An 18,243-nucleotide genomic window follows, 5' to 3' on the forward strand; every position below is an offset into this window, starting at 1 on the left:
ATGGATGTGAAGGGACGTCCCTGTTGCTTTGATCTGCTGATTACTAATGAGGATGACTGTTTTTATTCATTTCCCCCCCATTTCTGTTAATTCCCATTCATGAGTTGTTAGGACTTTCTCACTGACTTACGATTCTTCACATATTCTGGATATTTATCTCTTTGTTAATTTTATGTGCTTTTGTGGGTTTTATTTCCATTGTTTCATTTTGATACAAAGAAGTTTAAAGTCTTAATGTAGTTGGATTTCTTTGTCTGGGTTTGGGACCTTGTTTAAGGCATATTCCTGCATGATCATTTATCTCAGGACACAATTTTAGGAAGCGAGTCAGAAGGGATCACGACACACTGCATCAAAGTACCTTCCGGCTTCCACTGCCAGGCCAAGAAGTCTGCTCGCAGTCTGAACACCCTTTCTCCGAAGGCAACGGGTCTTTTCTCCCCTGGCTGCTTTTAAGATCTTCTCTTTGTTTTTGGTGCCCTGTAACTTCATTATGATCTGGATGTGGATTTCTGTGCTTCTTGAATCTGTGTATTCAGTCTTTCATCAGTTATAGAAAATTCCTGGCCATTGACACTTTAACTGCTACTTCTCCACAGTCCTCCAATTTGGACACTTCTCTCCACTTAGGTTACGTCGGACCTTATCTGACCCTCCGTGTTTTCCAACCTTCCATGTTTTTTCTGCCTCTTTGGCTCTCTGAGCTGCATCCTGGATAATCTCTCCTGATCTTTCTTCTTAAAATATTTCTCATCTTCAGTTCACTAATTCAAGATCTTTTCAGCTTCACGGGGTGTGCTAAATTCACACAGTGATTTTTCAACTACCACAGTTTTCATTTCTAGAAGTCCTGCATGATTCTTTTCCAAATGTCCTGGGTGGTTTTTAATGGCCTTCTGGTTCCATGTTCAGGTTCTGGTTCCGTCCTTTAACCTGCGAGTATTTCCACATTCTCATTTTATATTCTGTGGCGTATGATTTCAGCACCTGATTTCTCAGAGGTCACAGTTCTGTGGTTGTTTCTGCTGGCTTGCTCACACTGGCTTTCCTTCATGTGCTCGGTGGTTTTCACCTGTGAGCTCCTGTTTAACTGATTTTAATCTGGGGAAATCCTGAGCCCTGGAGCACCGGGAAAGACAAGTCCGCCATGGGTGCCGGGCACCCCTACGTGTTTTCAGTGGGTTTGCCAAGAACGCGTTTCTTCAGTGCTCTCTACCTGGGCCACATCTCAGGGCTGCAGCCTTGCTTACCACTCTCTGTAAAAGCGGTGGAGCCCCAAGCTGAGTGTGTGCTGGTGTGAGGCCAACCCCGCTGCATGAGCGGCCTCTGCCCGGGCCCCTTGTGTCACCCCCAAGGCACTCTGACCAAGCTCATGCTGCTCTGCTATGCTGTGAGGAGTGAAGTCCCCTGCCACCCAGGGGCCCCGTGTCTGCAGCAGGAGACACTAACAGGTGGCACGTCAGCCTGTGAACAGTGCGGATGCCCGGGGCTGCCTGTCTGCTGGGACTTACCCTCAGTGAGCTTCTCCAGGTCAGTACAAATACAAACACACGTCCTTGGGGGGGAGGGAGGCTTATGGTCACAAAGGTCAGGGGACTTCATCCACTCCAATCCAAGGTCTCAGACTGATACATTTCCCTTGGGACCCATCTGAACGTAGATGGATGCCTTTTCCATAACCCCGAGGGTCCCAGTTTCAACTGCCAACCCTGTGTGGGTCCAGGGCCACAGCTCTTGTACCCTCCTGGGCTGCAGGTTCCTGGCTCCAGCTGGTGCCCTGAGGCCAGCGAAGGCTTCCTTCTAGTTCCCGCTCCCTCTTCACTCCTGGCCTTACTGGCTGTGAGCTCATCTATACCCACGAAGAGATCTGTGGCGTGACATCTGATGTTTCTAGGTGTTCGTGCCAAAGCGTTTCTCAGAATGTCCGTCAGTCCCTCACCGGAAGTGGCGAGGTCCTCTGCTCACTGACACCCTTGACAAGCAGCACCCGGCACAGAATCCATCACAGACGACGCAAGAGCATCTCCTTCCACCACGTGAAGCGTGGCATTCCGTAGAACACGAAACACAGACCTCTCGGCAGCACCGCCGTCACCTTCAGGACGTGCACAGCCAGGTGGCGGAGGCCTCAGGCCGCCTCATCACGAGGCAGACCACGGACTCACGCCAGCCACCGCCACTCTGTCCAAGCACAGCAGCGGCTCTGAGGTCTCGTCCTCCACTTGTCCCCGAAGGCAAACTGGAACGTGGCCACCCCACACAGGCCACAGTAACTAACCTCCCCACCGCCTTCCTTTCACTCATCTTGGAAATAACAAAACATAAGAAATTATCATCCACTAAGCGTTTTAAAAACAGCCAGTATGAACCTCGTACTACGCTTGCTGTTTAAATACAGGTGGAAACGTAAGCAAGGTGAGAAGTGCGCTCAGACACCCCACGTTTCCACCTTGCTGCGGCCACCTCCCAGACGGCCTGGAGAACCAAGCCCATCGGGACTCTTCCTGGCAGCCCGGCCCGCCTCTGAGGACATCAGCGTGCTTCGGGCCTGGTCACGACGCAGGGCTCACCTGTCGCAGCCGTTCCAGCAGCACTCAAACTTGTCAAAGATGCAGTCATTTTCGTACAGGGAACACAGCTTGCTTCGAAGGTACTCGTGGACCTTAATGAAAGTACAGGAAGGTCAGAGGGACGGTCGCGTGCAAGGCATGGCAGGGTCCATGCCGCGGCCTCACCTGGTGGGTCTCGACAGGCCGGCTCTCCATGTTGAGGTCCCACACCTTCACCGACAGGTAGTCTCGGGTCATCATGTACCGACCGCTGTGGCTGAATTTCACGTCGGACACAGAAGAGATTATTTCTGAGAAGAAGGACCTACTGCTGGGGTCTTCCGGCTCTTCAAAAACTGGAAAATATAATGTTTTCAGCTTCTGTTTAAAAACCAGAGAACAAATCATTTTAAAGTCCAAGCGAGGGCTTCCCTGGTGGCGCAGTGGTTAAGAATCTGCCTGCCAACGCAGGGAACACGGGTTCGAGCCCTGGTCTGGGAAGATCCCACATGCCGCGGAGCGACTAAGCCCGTGAGCCACAACTACTGAGCCTGCGCGTCTGGAGCCTGTGCTCCGCAACGGGAGAGGCCACGACAGTGAGAGACCTGTGCACCGCGATGAAGAGTGGCCCCCGCTCACTGCAACTGGAGAAAGCCCTCGCACAGAAACGAAGACCCAACACAGCCAAAAATAAATATAAATAAATAAATTAAAAAAAAAAAAAAAAAAAAAAGTCCAAGCGAGACTCGGGCCCTGCCCTGGCACCGCTGCGGCCTCCCATCTTCCTGAAGCACAGGCCCCAGGCTCACCCAGGCCCTGGCCTGCAACCCAGAACGCTGCTCGGGCGCTCTGAGTGCGGCCTGCTGAGGCCTCTGCATTAACCTGACGCTTCCCTGCAGATCCTCGGAACGCCAGTCCCTAGCAAACCGCGTCCCATCCCGTCCCTGGCTCAGAAAGACGCAAAGGGCGCTACAGGAGATGCCGACACGGTGCCCCGAGCGGCTGCGAGTGCGCTGCGGGGCCCGGCCCTTAGCCGCGAACGCCTGGGTCAGATTTAACACCGGAACAGTCCCAGCCGCCAAAGCCCGTCAGGAAAGGGGTTTTCCTTCACTATTCAATAGTCCAGACTTAGGCTAACAAAACCAAACTACTAGTTTCAGAAAGATTCTACAGGCTTCCTTGGCAGACCTTTCTTTCCCTGACACTTCTGCTTTCTCAGCAGTAACTCGAGTGCCCCCTCACTCGCCCCCTGCCCGTGCGCCAGACCCCAGAGCCCCCAGCGCACTGTCGAGCCTGTGGCTTGGTGAACTTTGGGTGAGGATTTCTGTACTTCCTTTCATTTGCAGTAGCTTATGATTTTCTTTTTTTAATGTAGGAACCTATGTTTGTTGAGTCTGCATTTGAAGTTGATTATAAGCAAGCTGGTGGCAATACTGAGCATTTACTCAAATAAGTAACTTTGCTGACAAATAAAACTACTCTTGGAATCTAAAATTGTTATTCACGAGTGTTGTCTTGAAAACATAGGCCAAACACTAGAAAAGACTCATTTTTCATTGCAGGAATTCTACTAAAGTACAAAGTTCTTTTAAAACACACTATAGGGGCTTCCCTGGTGGCGCAGTGGTTGAGAATCCGCCTGCCAATGCAGGGGACACGGGTTTGAGCCCTGGTCCAGGAAGATCCCACATGCCGCGGAGCAACTAAGCCTGTGTGCCACAACTGCTGAGCCTGTGCTCTAGAGCCCACGTGCTGCAACGACTGAAGCCCGCGGGCCTAGAGCCCATGCTCCGCAACAGGAGAAGCCACCGCCATGAGAGGCCCGCACACGCAACGGAGAGTGGCCCCTGCTCGCCGCAACTAAAGAAGGCCCGCAAGCAGCAATGAAGACCCAACACAGCCAAAAATAAATAATTAAAATAAATAAATTTATTAAAAAAACCCCAAAAAACAAAAAAAAACACACTATAGTGGACTTCCCTGGTGGTCCAGTGGTTAAGACTCTGCGCTTCCACTGCAAGGGGCACGGGTTCGATCCCGGACTGGGGAAGATCCCATATACCATGCAGTGTGGCCAAAAAAAAAAAAAGAAAACCACAAACCCCCAAAACCAAAAAATAAAACTGCAAGAAAACCCCCCTCCCCCTACACTTTAGCCTCAAAAAGAGACAGAACGAGGCAAAAAGGCTCCTAAGAACCAGTCATCAAGGACACTTCCCATCAGGCTCTGCTGGAGCTGCCCCACTTTACGACGGGAGACACTCTGGACAGACTGACCGATACACTGACTTCGCTGCAGGACCAAGTGTCCAGAACACGACAACCCGTGGCGCTCTGGGCTGGGATGGCGTCACTGCTCAGTACTTGGGAATGCGTTGGCAAAGTTCCCAGGACACACTCTGTATGTCTTGTGACACACAGACTTCTGGTTTTCTACAAAGTAGGGCCTGTTGGTTATGGCTAAAAATAAAAACAAAACCAAAGCTCTCCTCACCTAGAAGGACTTCAAGACTCAGTGGATGAAAGCCTAGACTTTCACCTGAGGGAACTGGCTTCAGGTTCAGCGAAGCTCTCTGGGAACAGAGCCCATTCCGAGAGCCGAGAAAGGTCACAGGTGGCCTGCGTCTCCAGCCTCAGCAGAGGTCCTAGTGCGCAGAGGTGGAGGCGACAAGGGGCTCTCACTGGGCCCACCCAGGGAGTCGGACGCCGCACGGAAGCGCTGGCAGGAGCGACCTGCGGGCTCCACCGCGGCGCCACAGAAGCGGGCCTGTCGCTCCGCATCCCGCCAGCAGCGCTGCGAGGACCAAGGCCGGGCCTCCGCTCGCGCAGGCACACGCGTAACGAGAAGCACCTCTAAGTCTTCGGAGGTGGCTCAGCGCCCAGACAACACGGGCCCTGGACGGGACGTTTGTATACACGCCCGGCACTTACACTTGGAGTGTCGGTCGCACAGGGCGGAGGAGCGCATGTCGCACAGCCTGATGGTCCCCTTGCTGCTGCTGTAGACGAGCACGTTACACTGGTGCGGGTGGAACTCGGCCGCCGTGATCACCTCCGTCAGCTCCTCCATGTTGGCCGGCTTGATGTCCACGATGTCTGAAGCGCACAGTTAAGGCAGGGCGCTCGCAGGCATGAGATGACCCACGTGACGAGGTTTCAGAGGTTAGGCGTGCGGGAGGCGACCACACGTACTGTATGCCGGGCGAGCGCACCGGTAAGAGGATCTACGTTAATACACTAATCAGACTCCAGTAACGTGCCCGACAGGGGCTACATCCACGCAGACACGAGGGCTGCCTTCATCTCGCTGCTACTGCTAGCATTCTAGGAAGAGACTTTCCCAGCAACATAACACACATTAAAAGATAAGGAAGCAAGTGCCCATCTGCACAAAAGTCCCATACTAACATCCACAAAAATGACACAGACACACGAGTATTGCCAGGTTCCAAAAGATTCTGCTTTGTTAAGTATCTGACACCAAGAGCTTGCTCTAAGTAGTCAGAACAACGTCACATGGTAGGTTGCCAAATACAGAAATCACTCAACTGAAAAAACAAGGAAGTGTACAATTTGGCTTTGGGCCAAGATAGGATAGCAGAAACAGATCACAACTAAGGAAGCTAAAAAACTTGGTGACACTACAGCTCAAGTCTCCAGACATCAGACAGCGTGGGCAGGGACCCTGGAGGGACTGGAGCCCTACACTGCCCGGCACGCCGTCGTGGCTGTCTCCAGGCCACCGGGCAGAGTGGGCACCAGGCTGAGCCCGCGGAAGCATACGAGGCACGCAGGGCCGAGTGCCCGAGAAGAGTGGCCAACAGGCTCTGGAGGACCGGTCAGCAAAGGCCTGTGAGGACACTGCCCAGCTAGGGAAGGAGCCACGCCCACAGATGAGAGAACGGCACCCCAGCTCATGCGAGAGCTCGCCAAAGAGCAAAGCTGGGCTGAAAGCGAAGTGGGAGGTGAGGCGCCACGAGGGCACCAACTGGCCCCTGTGAGTGGATCCAAGGTGTTTTTAAAGTGCTAACAGATAGGGACTTCCCTGGTGGCGCAGTGGTTAAGAATCTGCCTGCCAACGCAGGGGACGTCCTACGGGTTTGAGCCCTGGTCCAGGAAGATCCCACATGCCGCGGTGCAACTAAGCCCATGCGCCATGACTACTGAGTCTGCGCTCCAGAGCCCACGAGCCACAACTACTGAAGCCCGCGTGCCTTGAGCCCGTGCTCCACAACAAGAGAAGGCACTGCACCGCAACGAAGAGTAGCCCCCGCTTGCCGCAACTAGAGAAAGCCCCTGTGCAGCAACGGAGACCCAACGCAGCCAAAAATAAAAAAAAACAAAACCAAAAAAACATTATATATATGTATATATATAAAAGTGCTAATAGATAGCAGAAAGCACATGCCTGTTTCTATGCTGTATGATCTCAATTGCAATGAAGGGCATCTGAAGCATGACGGTGGGACAAAATCTTTAAGAAAACCACGAAAGATACGACTGCATAAATGAACCCTTCATGAATTAGAGTCCTCACAAATCATTGAGAGAAAATGTGAGCTTCCGACAGGAGAAAAAAGTGACAAAGGACAGACTCTGAGACAAAGGGGTATAATGAAGATGAGAATGACCTATCCAAGAACAATTCTATAAAAATGTTGCGATATCCATCTGATGAAGGATACTAAAACTTCTATCTGTGATTTCTAAATGCCATAGATTAATTCTCAGGTCATCTGCAGAAAGATATGTTTCATGATCACTATTTACTGAAATGGAATTTATATGATATGTGTGAGCATTTGCAAAAATTCGTCGTGGACTTGCTTCTACCATAAGGTCCATGGGCTTCAATATTGGGACCTAAAAATGGAAGGAAATAGGAATTCAAAACAAAGATCCCAGCAGCATAAAGTCAGAACACTTACAGTAGGTAACAAAAAGGAACAAATCTGTATGCACAGTTAAGTAACAGTATGTACAGACAATACTCCAAACAAGCAACAGCTTCTGCCTGCTCGGTAAGCAGACGGCCCCGACACTGATGCCTGCTGTGGGGCCTGAGTCGAGCCCCCCTTCCTCCTCTGGCCTTGCAGCCGCGGACTCCAGAGTGAGAGCAGGCGCGTCGCCTCGTCGCCCCCCCACCCCCGCGCCCTGCAACAGGGCTGGGCGTGCGGGGTGCAGGGACTGGGCGGGGGGAGCACAGGAGAGGCCTCTCCTGACCTGGCGCCCGCGACGCGGCACGTTCAGTCTGCAGACGGCAGCGGAGCTGCTCACTTAGACGGCAGAGGCATGTCGGGTACGTACGTTATACTTCAGTAAAAGGCTTTTTAAAAAAGGCACAGAAACCCCGACTGCGATGAGTGCTGTGGTCAGGAGGGCTCCCAGGGAAGGGGACGTCTGCACAGAAAGGGAAGGGGACGTCTGCGCGGATGAGGGAAGGGGACGTCTGCGCGGATGAGGGAAGGGGACGTCTGCGCGGATGAGGGAAGGGGACGTCTGCGCGGATGAGGGAAGGGGACGTCTGCGCGGATGAGGGAAGGGGACGTCTGCGCGGATGAGGGAAGGGGACGTCTGCGCGGATGAGGGAAGGGGACGTCTGCGCGGATGAGGGAAGGGGACGTCTGCGCGGATGAGGGAAGGGGACGTCTGCGCGGATGAGGGAAGGGGACGTCTGCACGGAGAGGGAGGAGAGGTCAGCCGGGCGCAGGACGAGAGGGAGGAGCCAGCACAAGAGTGGCCACAGCCAAAGGCACAATCGTGGGTGACGGTGTCACATGTGAGAAAAAAAAAAGGCCCAACATCACTGACATCTAGAGAAGCTTTAAAATCAAAACAAAAAACTAAAGTGTGCTATTTTTTAAATTAAAAACCCAAGGAGTGTACCTAGAAAGGGTAGGAGAGAATCTCTTAATTTAGTTTTCTCCAGCCAAAATGCCGTAAAAATGAACTTGGGGAAACATGTATAAAAACACTCCCCTCATTTTAAACCAGCCAAGCGCTGAGCACACGCTTCCCTCCTCTGGTGCAGGAGCTGTTGGTTCCACGAGGGACAGGACAGACCCGTCATGCCCTCTAACAAGTCTCTAATTAATCAAAATGCGAGACAACTGTAACATGGATAACAGAAAGAGCCCCTTTCTGGCACCAAAATAATTTAAGAGGAGCACAAAATTTCTGTTCCCCTTTCAAAATTTTGTTTTCCTCTTCAAGTTCAAAGGAGTCCATGAACTCACAAAGGTAAATCCACATACAGGGTGACCTGGCCTGCGATCTCTCCCCCACCGCACCCCACCCTGCAACTGTGATGACCTCACACCTGTCACATGCTTCGCCACGGCCCCCGACGAGACCAGCTTGGTTAGGCTAATTGTAGAACAGCAGCCTTGACCAGGGCGAAGACTGGGCCTCAGAAGCCCTTACAGACTTCCCACAGCCAGGATGGACGTGAGCATCACGGTGGAGAAGCAGGCCTGGCTGGGAGGCAGGGGGCTCCCTGGAGAGGGGGAGCGTGCCGGGCCGGGTGCAGGGGAGAGGCGGCCGAGACAGAATCGGTGCACCCACAGGGCACCCCAGGCCTCATCCTTCCAGCGCACTTACAGTTTCCAAGGAGCAGTTTACATGGTGGTAACTGTAAAACTAGTGTTACTGTCACCAACAGTGATTTACCTACAAACTGTCACTAATTCACGGGTGGGAAAGCAGCAGCATGGCACAGAGGATCCACCACTTGGATCAGAACATCTTGGTTCAAATTAGGGTTTAGATTTGAGCAAATTACATAGCTTTCTTGGACTCAACTCCCTGGAAACAGTGCGATACCACTGACCTACGAGGTCCCACCCCACCCTTCTCCTCGGCAGTGCTTACCTGTTACACCCACCGTGCTCCTGTCGGGAGCACCCCCTGCACGCGGGGCTGCGACTCCGTGCTGGGCGCCCGCTGCCCCAGCACCTGCGTGCACGCGGCCAGCAGAGCACGGGGAAAGAGATCGAAACCCACCATACGCACCCTGCGCTGGGGCCCTGCGGGGCGCGGGATGGGGAGCTTCCTGCAATTCCGTGCCCTCCTCTGTAGCTCCTCAGCTACTAATACAATGTGTCCACTCACTAGGTCTTCACCTGATAGATCACACTTCTGCAAAGGGTTTAAACCTCACCGAAAACCCAACCAACCGGCCAATAACTTTCTAATGAACCAGGCGGTCGGTTCGGGGAGTGCCTGAGTGACCGCTGGTCTCCGCTGAGGCCCGGCCCATCGGCAGCACCCCGGGGTCTTACCAGGGCGCATCTGGGCAGGACTCAAGCTTGTTTAACCTCCTTCTCATACTCCATTTAATTAAAGGCACCACCCCAGGACACTAGATTTTAAGTTGTACTCAATTTCATGGATGTTAAAATGTGAAAAAAATCGAGGTATTAGAATTGATAAAACACAGTCATTTCATACTGTACCTAGGGGCACCAAAGAGGGAGTGAAGAATTTATTTTAAAAAAAAGGAAAAGAAGAAGTAATGCTGCTCATGGATTGATGGGCAAAGAATTCTGGTCAGAATCTGCCGTAGCTAACTCAGAGGAAATCCAAAGAAGGCCATCCTGCTGGTCCACAGGTCACTCTCTATCTGCAACCCACGCTGCTTCCTCCAGGGACGTGTGCTGAGTTCCAGCTGCTCCAACCCCACCAATGGGCTACTCTGAACCTTCACAGTGAAAGGCAGTGGATGTACTTAGAAAGATTTGTTATGGAATTAAACCGGAGTCTTTTCTTTAGTAGTAGTATATTTTCTGAAGATGTGTGACTTTTTTGTTTTTGTGAGACTATGAGGACTCCCATTGTAACAAGTATACATAAAAATGATTACAAATAACTTTCAAGATCAAGAAGACAGACCCCACAGTATTTCTATTTAACAGTACTCTCTAAACAGCCGACTTAAGCATCGTTACTGATTAATCTATGACAAGTACCGGCTAGGTGAAAGAAAACGTGACGTGTACCCGCAGTGCCGTGACGCTAGACGGATCTCGAAGTCGTCCGTCTTCATCTTGTAAGTTACAGCCTTCTGCTCGTTTATCCCGTTCACTTATTTTCCATAATTTAATAGTTTTATCTGAAAATAAAAACCTCATTCTCCATATTCAAAGAAAAACCATATATCATGCACCACTGTTAGCTGAGTATCATACAAGAAAACTCTGTGGTTCTATGCTGGTTTATAAGCTAGGAGTATTTGAACATTAGTACTTCCAGTTGTATATGAACGTTTTGTTTCCTACACTAAGTAAAGATGTAGAAACGTCTGCAGAGTTGAGAAATGTAACACCGCGAGTGTGTGTGCGTCTGCGTACTTTGAGTTTTCAACCTGTCACTTCCTGCCTACCTAATACTTTACCCTCCCCCTAAGTTTAAAGCAGAGATAACCTCCAGAAGGGTTAATATCAAAAAGAATCTACATGCAGAAAATTAAAAACACAGCCTCAACTCAAACGGCTGCGTAAGGAAAACAGCTCTTACCATTTGTCGAGAGCAGAAAACGAGCAGCACTCTGTCGTGGTAACCACCTAATTTTATTGATTTTTTCTTCAATTTCTAGACTCTTCAAATAGTCAAACTCTGGTTCGTGACTTTGAAAGGTACTGTAAACGTTATATTCCCCCCTGGAATGAGGGCGGCTTTTATTCTGCAAGGAAACATGAAGCCATTTTAATGAACAAAGCACAGTGCAGAGAAACGTTCAGTTCTCCCAATTTGAATATCAAATGACCACAAACATTTTTAAAAGTTAATAAAAATCCTGGGTCAAAAAAATGTCAAACAGATGACGCTCAGAATTACTTTACTTGGAAGAAACAAATAAGAGAGCCGACTCCCCAGCCTTCTCTTCCACTTCTGGGCATCTGCTCTAGGGCAGGGTCTGGAGTCGAGCTTCCCTGCGTGTACACTGGCTCTGGTCGCCTCTGCGCTACCGGAGCAGCTTTGAGAGAGGCCGAAGGGCCCATAGAGGTGGCAGCGGCTGCAATCTGGCCCCGTGGAGAGTCGGCTGCGCCTGGCCCAAGTCCTCCAGGGGTGAGCCACGGGGACGCACACTTCCCCATCACCTGTGACAGCCAGCCAACACACACCTGCGCCACCAGGGAAGGGGACTGCTAATTGGCAGAGTCACGAATGGGCAGTTATGGCAAAGGAACCAAGCGCAAATCCTGCAGCACGTGTAAGAGAAGCAAGTTGCGTGAACACACCCATAGAAAGATACCTCTTGTGCAAAATTTTAACACACACAAAACAATTCTACACATTGCAGTAAAAACAAAAGAACAAGCTATCGCCAACTCGGAGGAGGTAGAGGGATAATAAAATAAGATGTGGAAGTAACATGGAAAGATAGAATGGGGGAGGGACACAGCGCGTGCTTCACCTACATGCCCAGGGTTTCCTTTTCTAAAGGAATAAAAGCCTAAGTGGTGGGTTCATAAGTATATTTATATTAATCCCTGAAATCTTCTGCATGTCCAAAATGACATTTTCTATGAAATAGTAAATATTTCATAATTAAAAATCAAGACCAGTATTTTAATTCTTGTTCTATAACCAGTATCTAAAATCTTACATTTTTAACACATTAGTGTGTGTGTCAAATAAACTGAACTACACAAATAACCTTCATGTCTAGATAGACACCCCTTTACGTTTCTGAGTCAAGATCATGTATTATGAGAAAAATCTCCCCAAACCACCTAGATCTCTCTACTGCGCTGCCCCGGGAAGTAAGTGCTGCACAGCCCTTGCGATCAGATCAAGCACTCCTCAGCAGGACCGCGGAAACCCCTACCACGTGTCCCACGGGTGTGCTGGATTAGAGGCTTATGCTATTCACACTACTCTCCTTCTTCATGGCCCTCACGCTCTCTATGAAAAAGTCTAATACACCAACGGATACTTCTAACTCTCAAATGAACAAACCGAGATTGAAATATTTAAAAGTGAAAATCTGTGGAATCGGTCAGTCCCATGTTTCAGACGTGAATCTCCGAAGAAAAGCACCCATCACGGTGCTGCCCGTCCTTCCCGGGCCATTCTCTCCGGGAACAGCGCCCTGCCTCTAACGCTGCCACTAACTGCCCTGATCTTTGCCCTCAACTCCTGAAACCCAAGGCCCCTGCTACCCCCCCGGCCTTGTCCTCCACCCCGAGACCTCGCATCAGCGCCCGAGGGCCTGTCCAGGGAGAGGGAGGAACAGACCAGGGGAGAGGAAGGGACTCTGAGGAAGGCTCGTAGGGCACAGTGACCGCACGCCGAGCAGGAGAGCGGAGCTGAAGCGGCTGAGACCGCCGGTCCGGCTGCTGGGGACACGGGGACGACGAGGAGAGGGAGAAGGTGGGCCTCGCTTTGTTTTGGGACATGCTGATCCCTAGTTACAGTTCTGACGTTACTGGATGGACCACGCAGAGGGAAGGCATTCTGCAGAGGGGTGGGAGCTGTGGGGCCACGTCCACAAACTCTGCTCGCCCCAGACTGACACACTAGGGTCCCTTGGACAGAGGGCTCCACCACTAACATGGAAAAAAAGCTCGAAAACCACGTTGCCACCGAGTTTCCGATGGTTCCCTCTTGACTGAACATCCTGCACCTTCCCCAGCCAAGCGGGGTGCTGCTCTCTCCTCCAGGAACCCTGTGCGCTTCACGGATTCTAAAGCACGTGTTCTGACACCTCTGGAGGCTTGCTGCAGTTTCCGATCGAGAGCTGCTGCAGTTGGACCGGCAGCCGCCTCACCCCAGCGGTGCTGCGATATCATCAACTGTCCCTTTGATGATGGATGAAGACAGAGTCTTACCCACACTGGAAACACTCAAGTCCGCAATGAGGATTATACAGCAACCACTAAAATATCTGAAAGGCAGATGGGATACAAAACCTCTTTTTATATTAACCAAAATACAAAGAAAAAGATGGGGAAAAATGTTGCCCAGGATTTCTGAAGTTACAGTTGGTCGGGCTTATCAAATTTAAACAACTTTAGGGACCTGCTACTGTACAAATCTGTGGCAACATGGACTTAATACATCTTCACTGAACACAATATGATAGCTTCTCAAAACTAAAATACTTAACACATTTTATAGCAAGATGCTTGAGTTTTATCCTAATCTTTCGTATTTGAAGCTAGCCTATTTTTAGGTTTAAACAATGACCCCCCAAAACAAGAAAAAACTTCATTTTCTATAAGGACATCATTCAAATGGCAGACTTTACGGAGCTAAAAGTGAACTCTTAAATTTAAGATAGCTATGGCTAAGTAATCTGTTAAATAATCCTTCTGCTAAAAGTATTATTCAAACACCGCCACCGACTCTTACTTCTGTTGAAAAGGGTAAAGTATATAGTTCTTTTTAAGTAGCACTGTGTGATGATCCACCTCCAAGATTATAATTATAATCTAATTATAAACTTATCAAATTGTCTGTGAAGATTTAGAAAGATTCATGATAATATATATGATATTCACAAAAGAATTCTCACCATCCCGAACCAGAAAAAATACAATTAAAAAATTTTTAATCAACATTGGAGCTGCAACAGGTATATTTTAACCAGGAGATGTTGGGGGCCCAGGGCTTGCCCCCTACAGACGCCACCAAGTGCCCCTCTGCAGTGCAGGACTGGCACTCCCTGCCACAAGGAAGGGAGCAAGGGCCCACCCGCCTTGACACCACAGTTGTTTTACCACAAGAAGTTAGAGGGCAGAATTTGGAGATGAAAAGCAACTGCACGCTGACCAGCTAGGAAGCAGGCAGGAAGGGCGCTCTGTCGGGAAAAGGCAAGGCGGGCACCTCACGGAACCCCCGGGCCTGGCTGCGCTGAGGCTCCTGCCTGGGGCACCTGCACAGCAGAGCCTCATCCTGCCTTACTGGGCACTCGGCGAGGCCCGCTCGCCAGAAACGAGAGACGACAGCGGCTGGCAAGGCCTGGCGATAGCTCCCATTCTCCTCTTATGTGTAACTGACAAAGTAGCGCTCCTCTCCCCTTTTCCCCCGGACGGGAAGGACCTGATAGCCAGTGTTCGTGAGTGAGGCTCATCTGTGGCTCCTCCAAGGCCCGCGTTCTGAGGCCCCGGCCCTCGAGGGTGCGGCCAGTGCTGCGGGGCACTCAGAGTGCCCGCACCAGCCAGCAGACCCTGGGGCTGGAGGCCAGCACCTCCACGGCCGGTGAAGGGGTTTCACTCGCTCCGGGATGAGAGCAGACAGACCCAGAACCCCAGCAGCCTACACCCTTCACTTGGTCCGCACCGCCGCCTGTGACAACCTGGGGCGGGGAGAGGACTCTCCGCCCGCCCTACAGATGAGGGCACTGGGGGCTTAACGGGACTTGGGGGCTGTACGTCCGTGAGCGGAAACACAGGTCTTCTCGTTCGCCCCGAGATAATTTCTGAAAGAAGGTGCTACATGGTGAATGTGATATAATGGAATCAAATGAAATCAGACACTGAGAAAATAATTGTGCTTCCTTCCTTATAAGTGATGTGAGAAGTGTTGAATGATTTCACTTGGTTTGTGGACTGTAAATTACTGACCTCTTGTTCACGCTGAAAAATAACCACTCTGCCGCCCTTGTCTCCTGTTGCAAGAAGATCTCCAGAGTGACTAAATTCCACAGTTGAGATGACATCAGCTGTCAAACAACAGAAGCAATTTAACAGTTTATGATTCTGAAAGGGGTTGTAATAAATATTAAAAAAATCAATAAAAAGGATCAAAAGAAAGATACACACATAAAAAATTTCCTCCAAGGATAAAGCAAAATTTTCATGGGAAACTTATAATTATCAAGCAGCCACTTCTTGGTTCTGGCGCCCAGAGCCCATGTGGATTTATGGGTCACTGATCCAATGCCTGGTCTCTGGCACACCAGCATTTATCTAGACTGGGTTGTCTTGATATAAGATATAGGGTAGTAATTTAGGAAATTAATTTTGAAAAAAAAAACAGAAACAGATAAAAGTTGGCTCTAGAAGACTGCTGCCTAACTTTATAATGCATGCCTGAATTACCTTTAAAAATAAACCTGATTCTTACATTACATTAACACAGTGACTGGTTGGCTTCTGTACAAAATAACATTACAGACAGTACAAGTTCTAGCTTACTGTCTGGGTAAAGTCACTGCCATTGATAGCGATGACATCGTTACCTAGTGAGACACTGCTGGTCAGACACCGAGATTTCTACACCATCAACACCAAGATCTGGACATCAGCTCACAAGGGGTAAAGGCCACAAGGTACAAAAACGAAGTCAAGCCTGGAAAAGTCTCAGGTGTCCTAAGGTTAATACTTCAGGTAGAGGAAACGGATCTGGATTTACGACACAGACTACTGAATCAGGAAGAATATCCCAGGCTGGGCTTTAGGGGAAAACCACTTTCTCCATAGTTCAGACTTGCTGAGCACTAAGCATCAGACAAAGGTACGGCTCTGGTCTCCCAAGCGGCTGCTGTGAGCTTGTTTTCTGACTACAACTGGACGCTTCACCTTGGCTGCCGCAGAAAATCTCCTCTGGCTGCTCCGAGGAAGGGATGGATCATACAGACCCGTCCCCGCTGCCGGGCCCCAGCTCAAAGGGCATATCCTACCAGCAACTGAGAGTGACCTCTCTGGGATGCCAGGGCCCCAGCATCATTGAGGTCGTTAAGTGTTTACACACAAATAGCACTAAACAGCTGTTATAAACGACCTACCTACTAATGAGAAATGGACCGCAAAGTTGAAACTACTTGAAGAATGCTTCCGAAAAGTGGTCATAATATACTGCGATTCTTAAAGGTCTGCACATACATTTATTTGTTAACATACAATATCCTGGGCTTCCCTGGTGGTGCAGTGGTTGAGAGTCTGCCTGCCAATGCAGGGGACACGGGTTCGAGCCCTGGTCTGGGAAGATCCCACATGCCGTGGAGCAACTAGGCCCGTGAGCCACAACTACTGAGCCTGCGCGTCTGGAGCCTGTGCTCCGCAACAAGAGAGGCCGCGACAGTGAGAGCCCCGCGCACCGTGATGAAGAGTGGCCCCCGCTCGCTGCAACTGGAGAAAGCCCTTGCACAGAAACGAAGACCCAACACAGCCAAAAATAAATAAATAAATAAATTTATTGAAAAAAAAAAATATATATACGATATCCTTCCTGCAAAATAAGTTCTTACTGCATTGGTATGGTGTACTGACATTTAAGAGCACACCGAATTCTACCGCCTGGGATTTCTTTTTTTCTTCTTAAGTCTTCAGTAAGTCTTAGGGAAAGGATTAGGCTTCTTGTTAGAAGTGTCACTTTTTAAATTAAATTACCTGAAATAACCTGATTTGCTTAAATGAAACTAAAATATTCTGTATTGGACTAAAAGGAACTAAAAATTTATGTCATTTATACCCAGGGGGTGCACAATATAATATAATTAATGGTATTCTAGCTCTGTCAGTGATTTTCTTTCATTCATTCATCCATTTATTCATTTATGGCTGCGTTAGGTCTTCGTTGCTGCGCGCGGGCTTTCTCTAGTTGCGGTGAGCAAGGGCTACTCCCTTGCCGTGCGCGGGCTTCTCATTGCGGTGGCTTCTCTTGTTGAGGAGCACGGGCTCCAGGCACGTGGGCTTCAGTAGTTGTGGCTCGCGGGCTCTGGAGCGCAGGCTCAGTAGTTGTGGCACACGGGCTTAGTTGCTCCGTGGCATGTGGGATCTTCCCGGACCAGGGTTCGAACCCGTGTTCCCTGCATTGGCAGGATTCTTAACTACGGCGTCACCAGGAAGTCCCTGTCAGTGATTTTCAAACTTCATTAAAATGGAGTGAATCTTTTAAGAAAAACTGCATAACTGCCAGTGGTGAGAAATTATTTTCATTAGGCTACGTAAATATGTATGAACCTAAAATTAGAAATACCCTCTGTAGAATTTAGAAGAGCTCTAAAATCAAAATAAACAGACAAACTAAATACTAAAATTGCACAACCAATAAAATTTAAATCACCAGCATGAATTTAATCTGATGGGTATTACTGATGCCATAGCATAAATGTGGTCCTGACTGAGGGCACCCAGTTGGGCATTTCAAAAGCACCACGGACTGTGCAGTGACTCAATTCTGCCACTTGTTCTGCCCCAGTGCCCCACGGCTCCTCGCGTGGCGAGAGTGCAGTGCCTTCGCGATGGCACAAAGAGCGGCGATGACGCCCTTTGCTGCAGGGTGGCCGCCTGGAGGATGTGAAAACCATGCAGAAGGCCCAGCAGCCCCTGAGGAGCATCTGAGACTTGCAGTCAAGCGTGGGGGCAGGGCACAGGGGCCCCCCACCCCAAGGCATCAGGAGGAAACGGAAAGGCGTCCTCTGCCAGGTCGCCAGTGTGAGCGGGCTTCCCTAAGCGCTGTGGACGATGGCCGGGGAGTTCCCTAAGCGCCGTGGACGACGGCGGGGGAGTCTAAGTGTGCATCCGCGGCCTGGGGCAGGCCCCCTGCCAGACGCTGGGCCCCGAGATGGCGGGAGGTCTGTCTGCTCTGCTGACCTGCTGGGTCCCCAAGCCGGGCCCCGTCCGGTGAGGCAGGAGCACACGGCTACTCCCACTTCTGGTTTCCCGAATGCTGGCTGCCAGGAGTGGACCGTTTCCACAAGGGTTCCTCTCCAAACCACCAAAGCCCGAGAGAAAAGGCCTCAAGA

At 50.2% G+C, this 18,243-nt stretch overlaps 1 protein-coding gene across 3 annotated transcripts in view; it reads right to left on the minus strand.

Moving 5' to 3' along the window:
• The window catches only part of PPP2R2D (protein phosphatase 2 regulatory subunit Bdelta), a 54,138-nt gene that overhangs the window by 12,588 nt on the left and 23,307 nt on the right, over positions 1-18,243 (minus strand). Inside the window, exons 3-9 of one of the 3 annotated variants that reach the window (XM_036829581.1) lie at positions 15,119-15,216; positions 11,064-11,229; positions 10,547-10,659; positions 7,235-7,412; positions 5,481-5,645; positions 2,736-2,905; positions 2,571-2,662 (exon numbers count right to left, since the gene is read on the minus strand). In XM_036829581.1, the coding sequence (XP_036685476.1) occupies positions 2,571-2,662; positions 2,736-2,905; positions 5,481-5,645; positions 7,235-7,412; positions 10,547-10,659; positions 11,064-11,229; positions 15,119-15,216 (982 nt within the window). Of the gene's footprint in view, positions 1-2,570; positions 2,663-2,735; positions 2,906-5,480; positions 5,646-7,234; positions 7,413-10,516; positions 10,660-11,063; positions 11,230-15,118; positions 15,217-18,243 lie in introns of those variants that run through there. The other 2 variants (XM_036829582.1, XM_036829583.1) reach the window with 2 other exon arrangements.

This window comes from Balaenoptera musculus, chromosome 16 (genome assembly GCF_009873245.2).
Source record: "Balaenoptera musculus isolate JJ_BM4_2016_0621 chromosome 16, mBalMus1.pri.v3, whole genome shotgun sequence".
Taxonomy (NCBI): domain Eukaryota; kingdom Metazoa; phylum Chordata; class Mammalia; order Artiodactyla; family Balaenopteridae; genus Balaenoptera; species Balaenoptera musculus.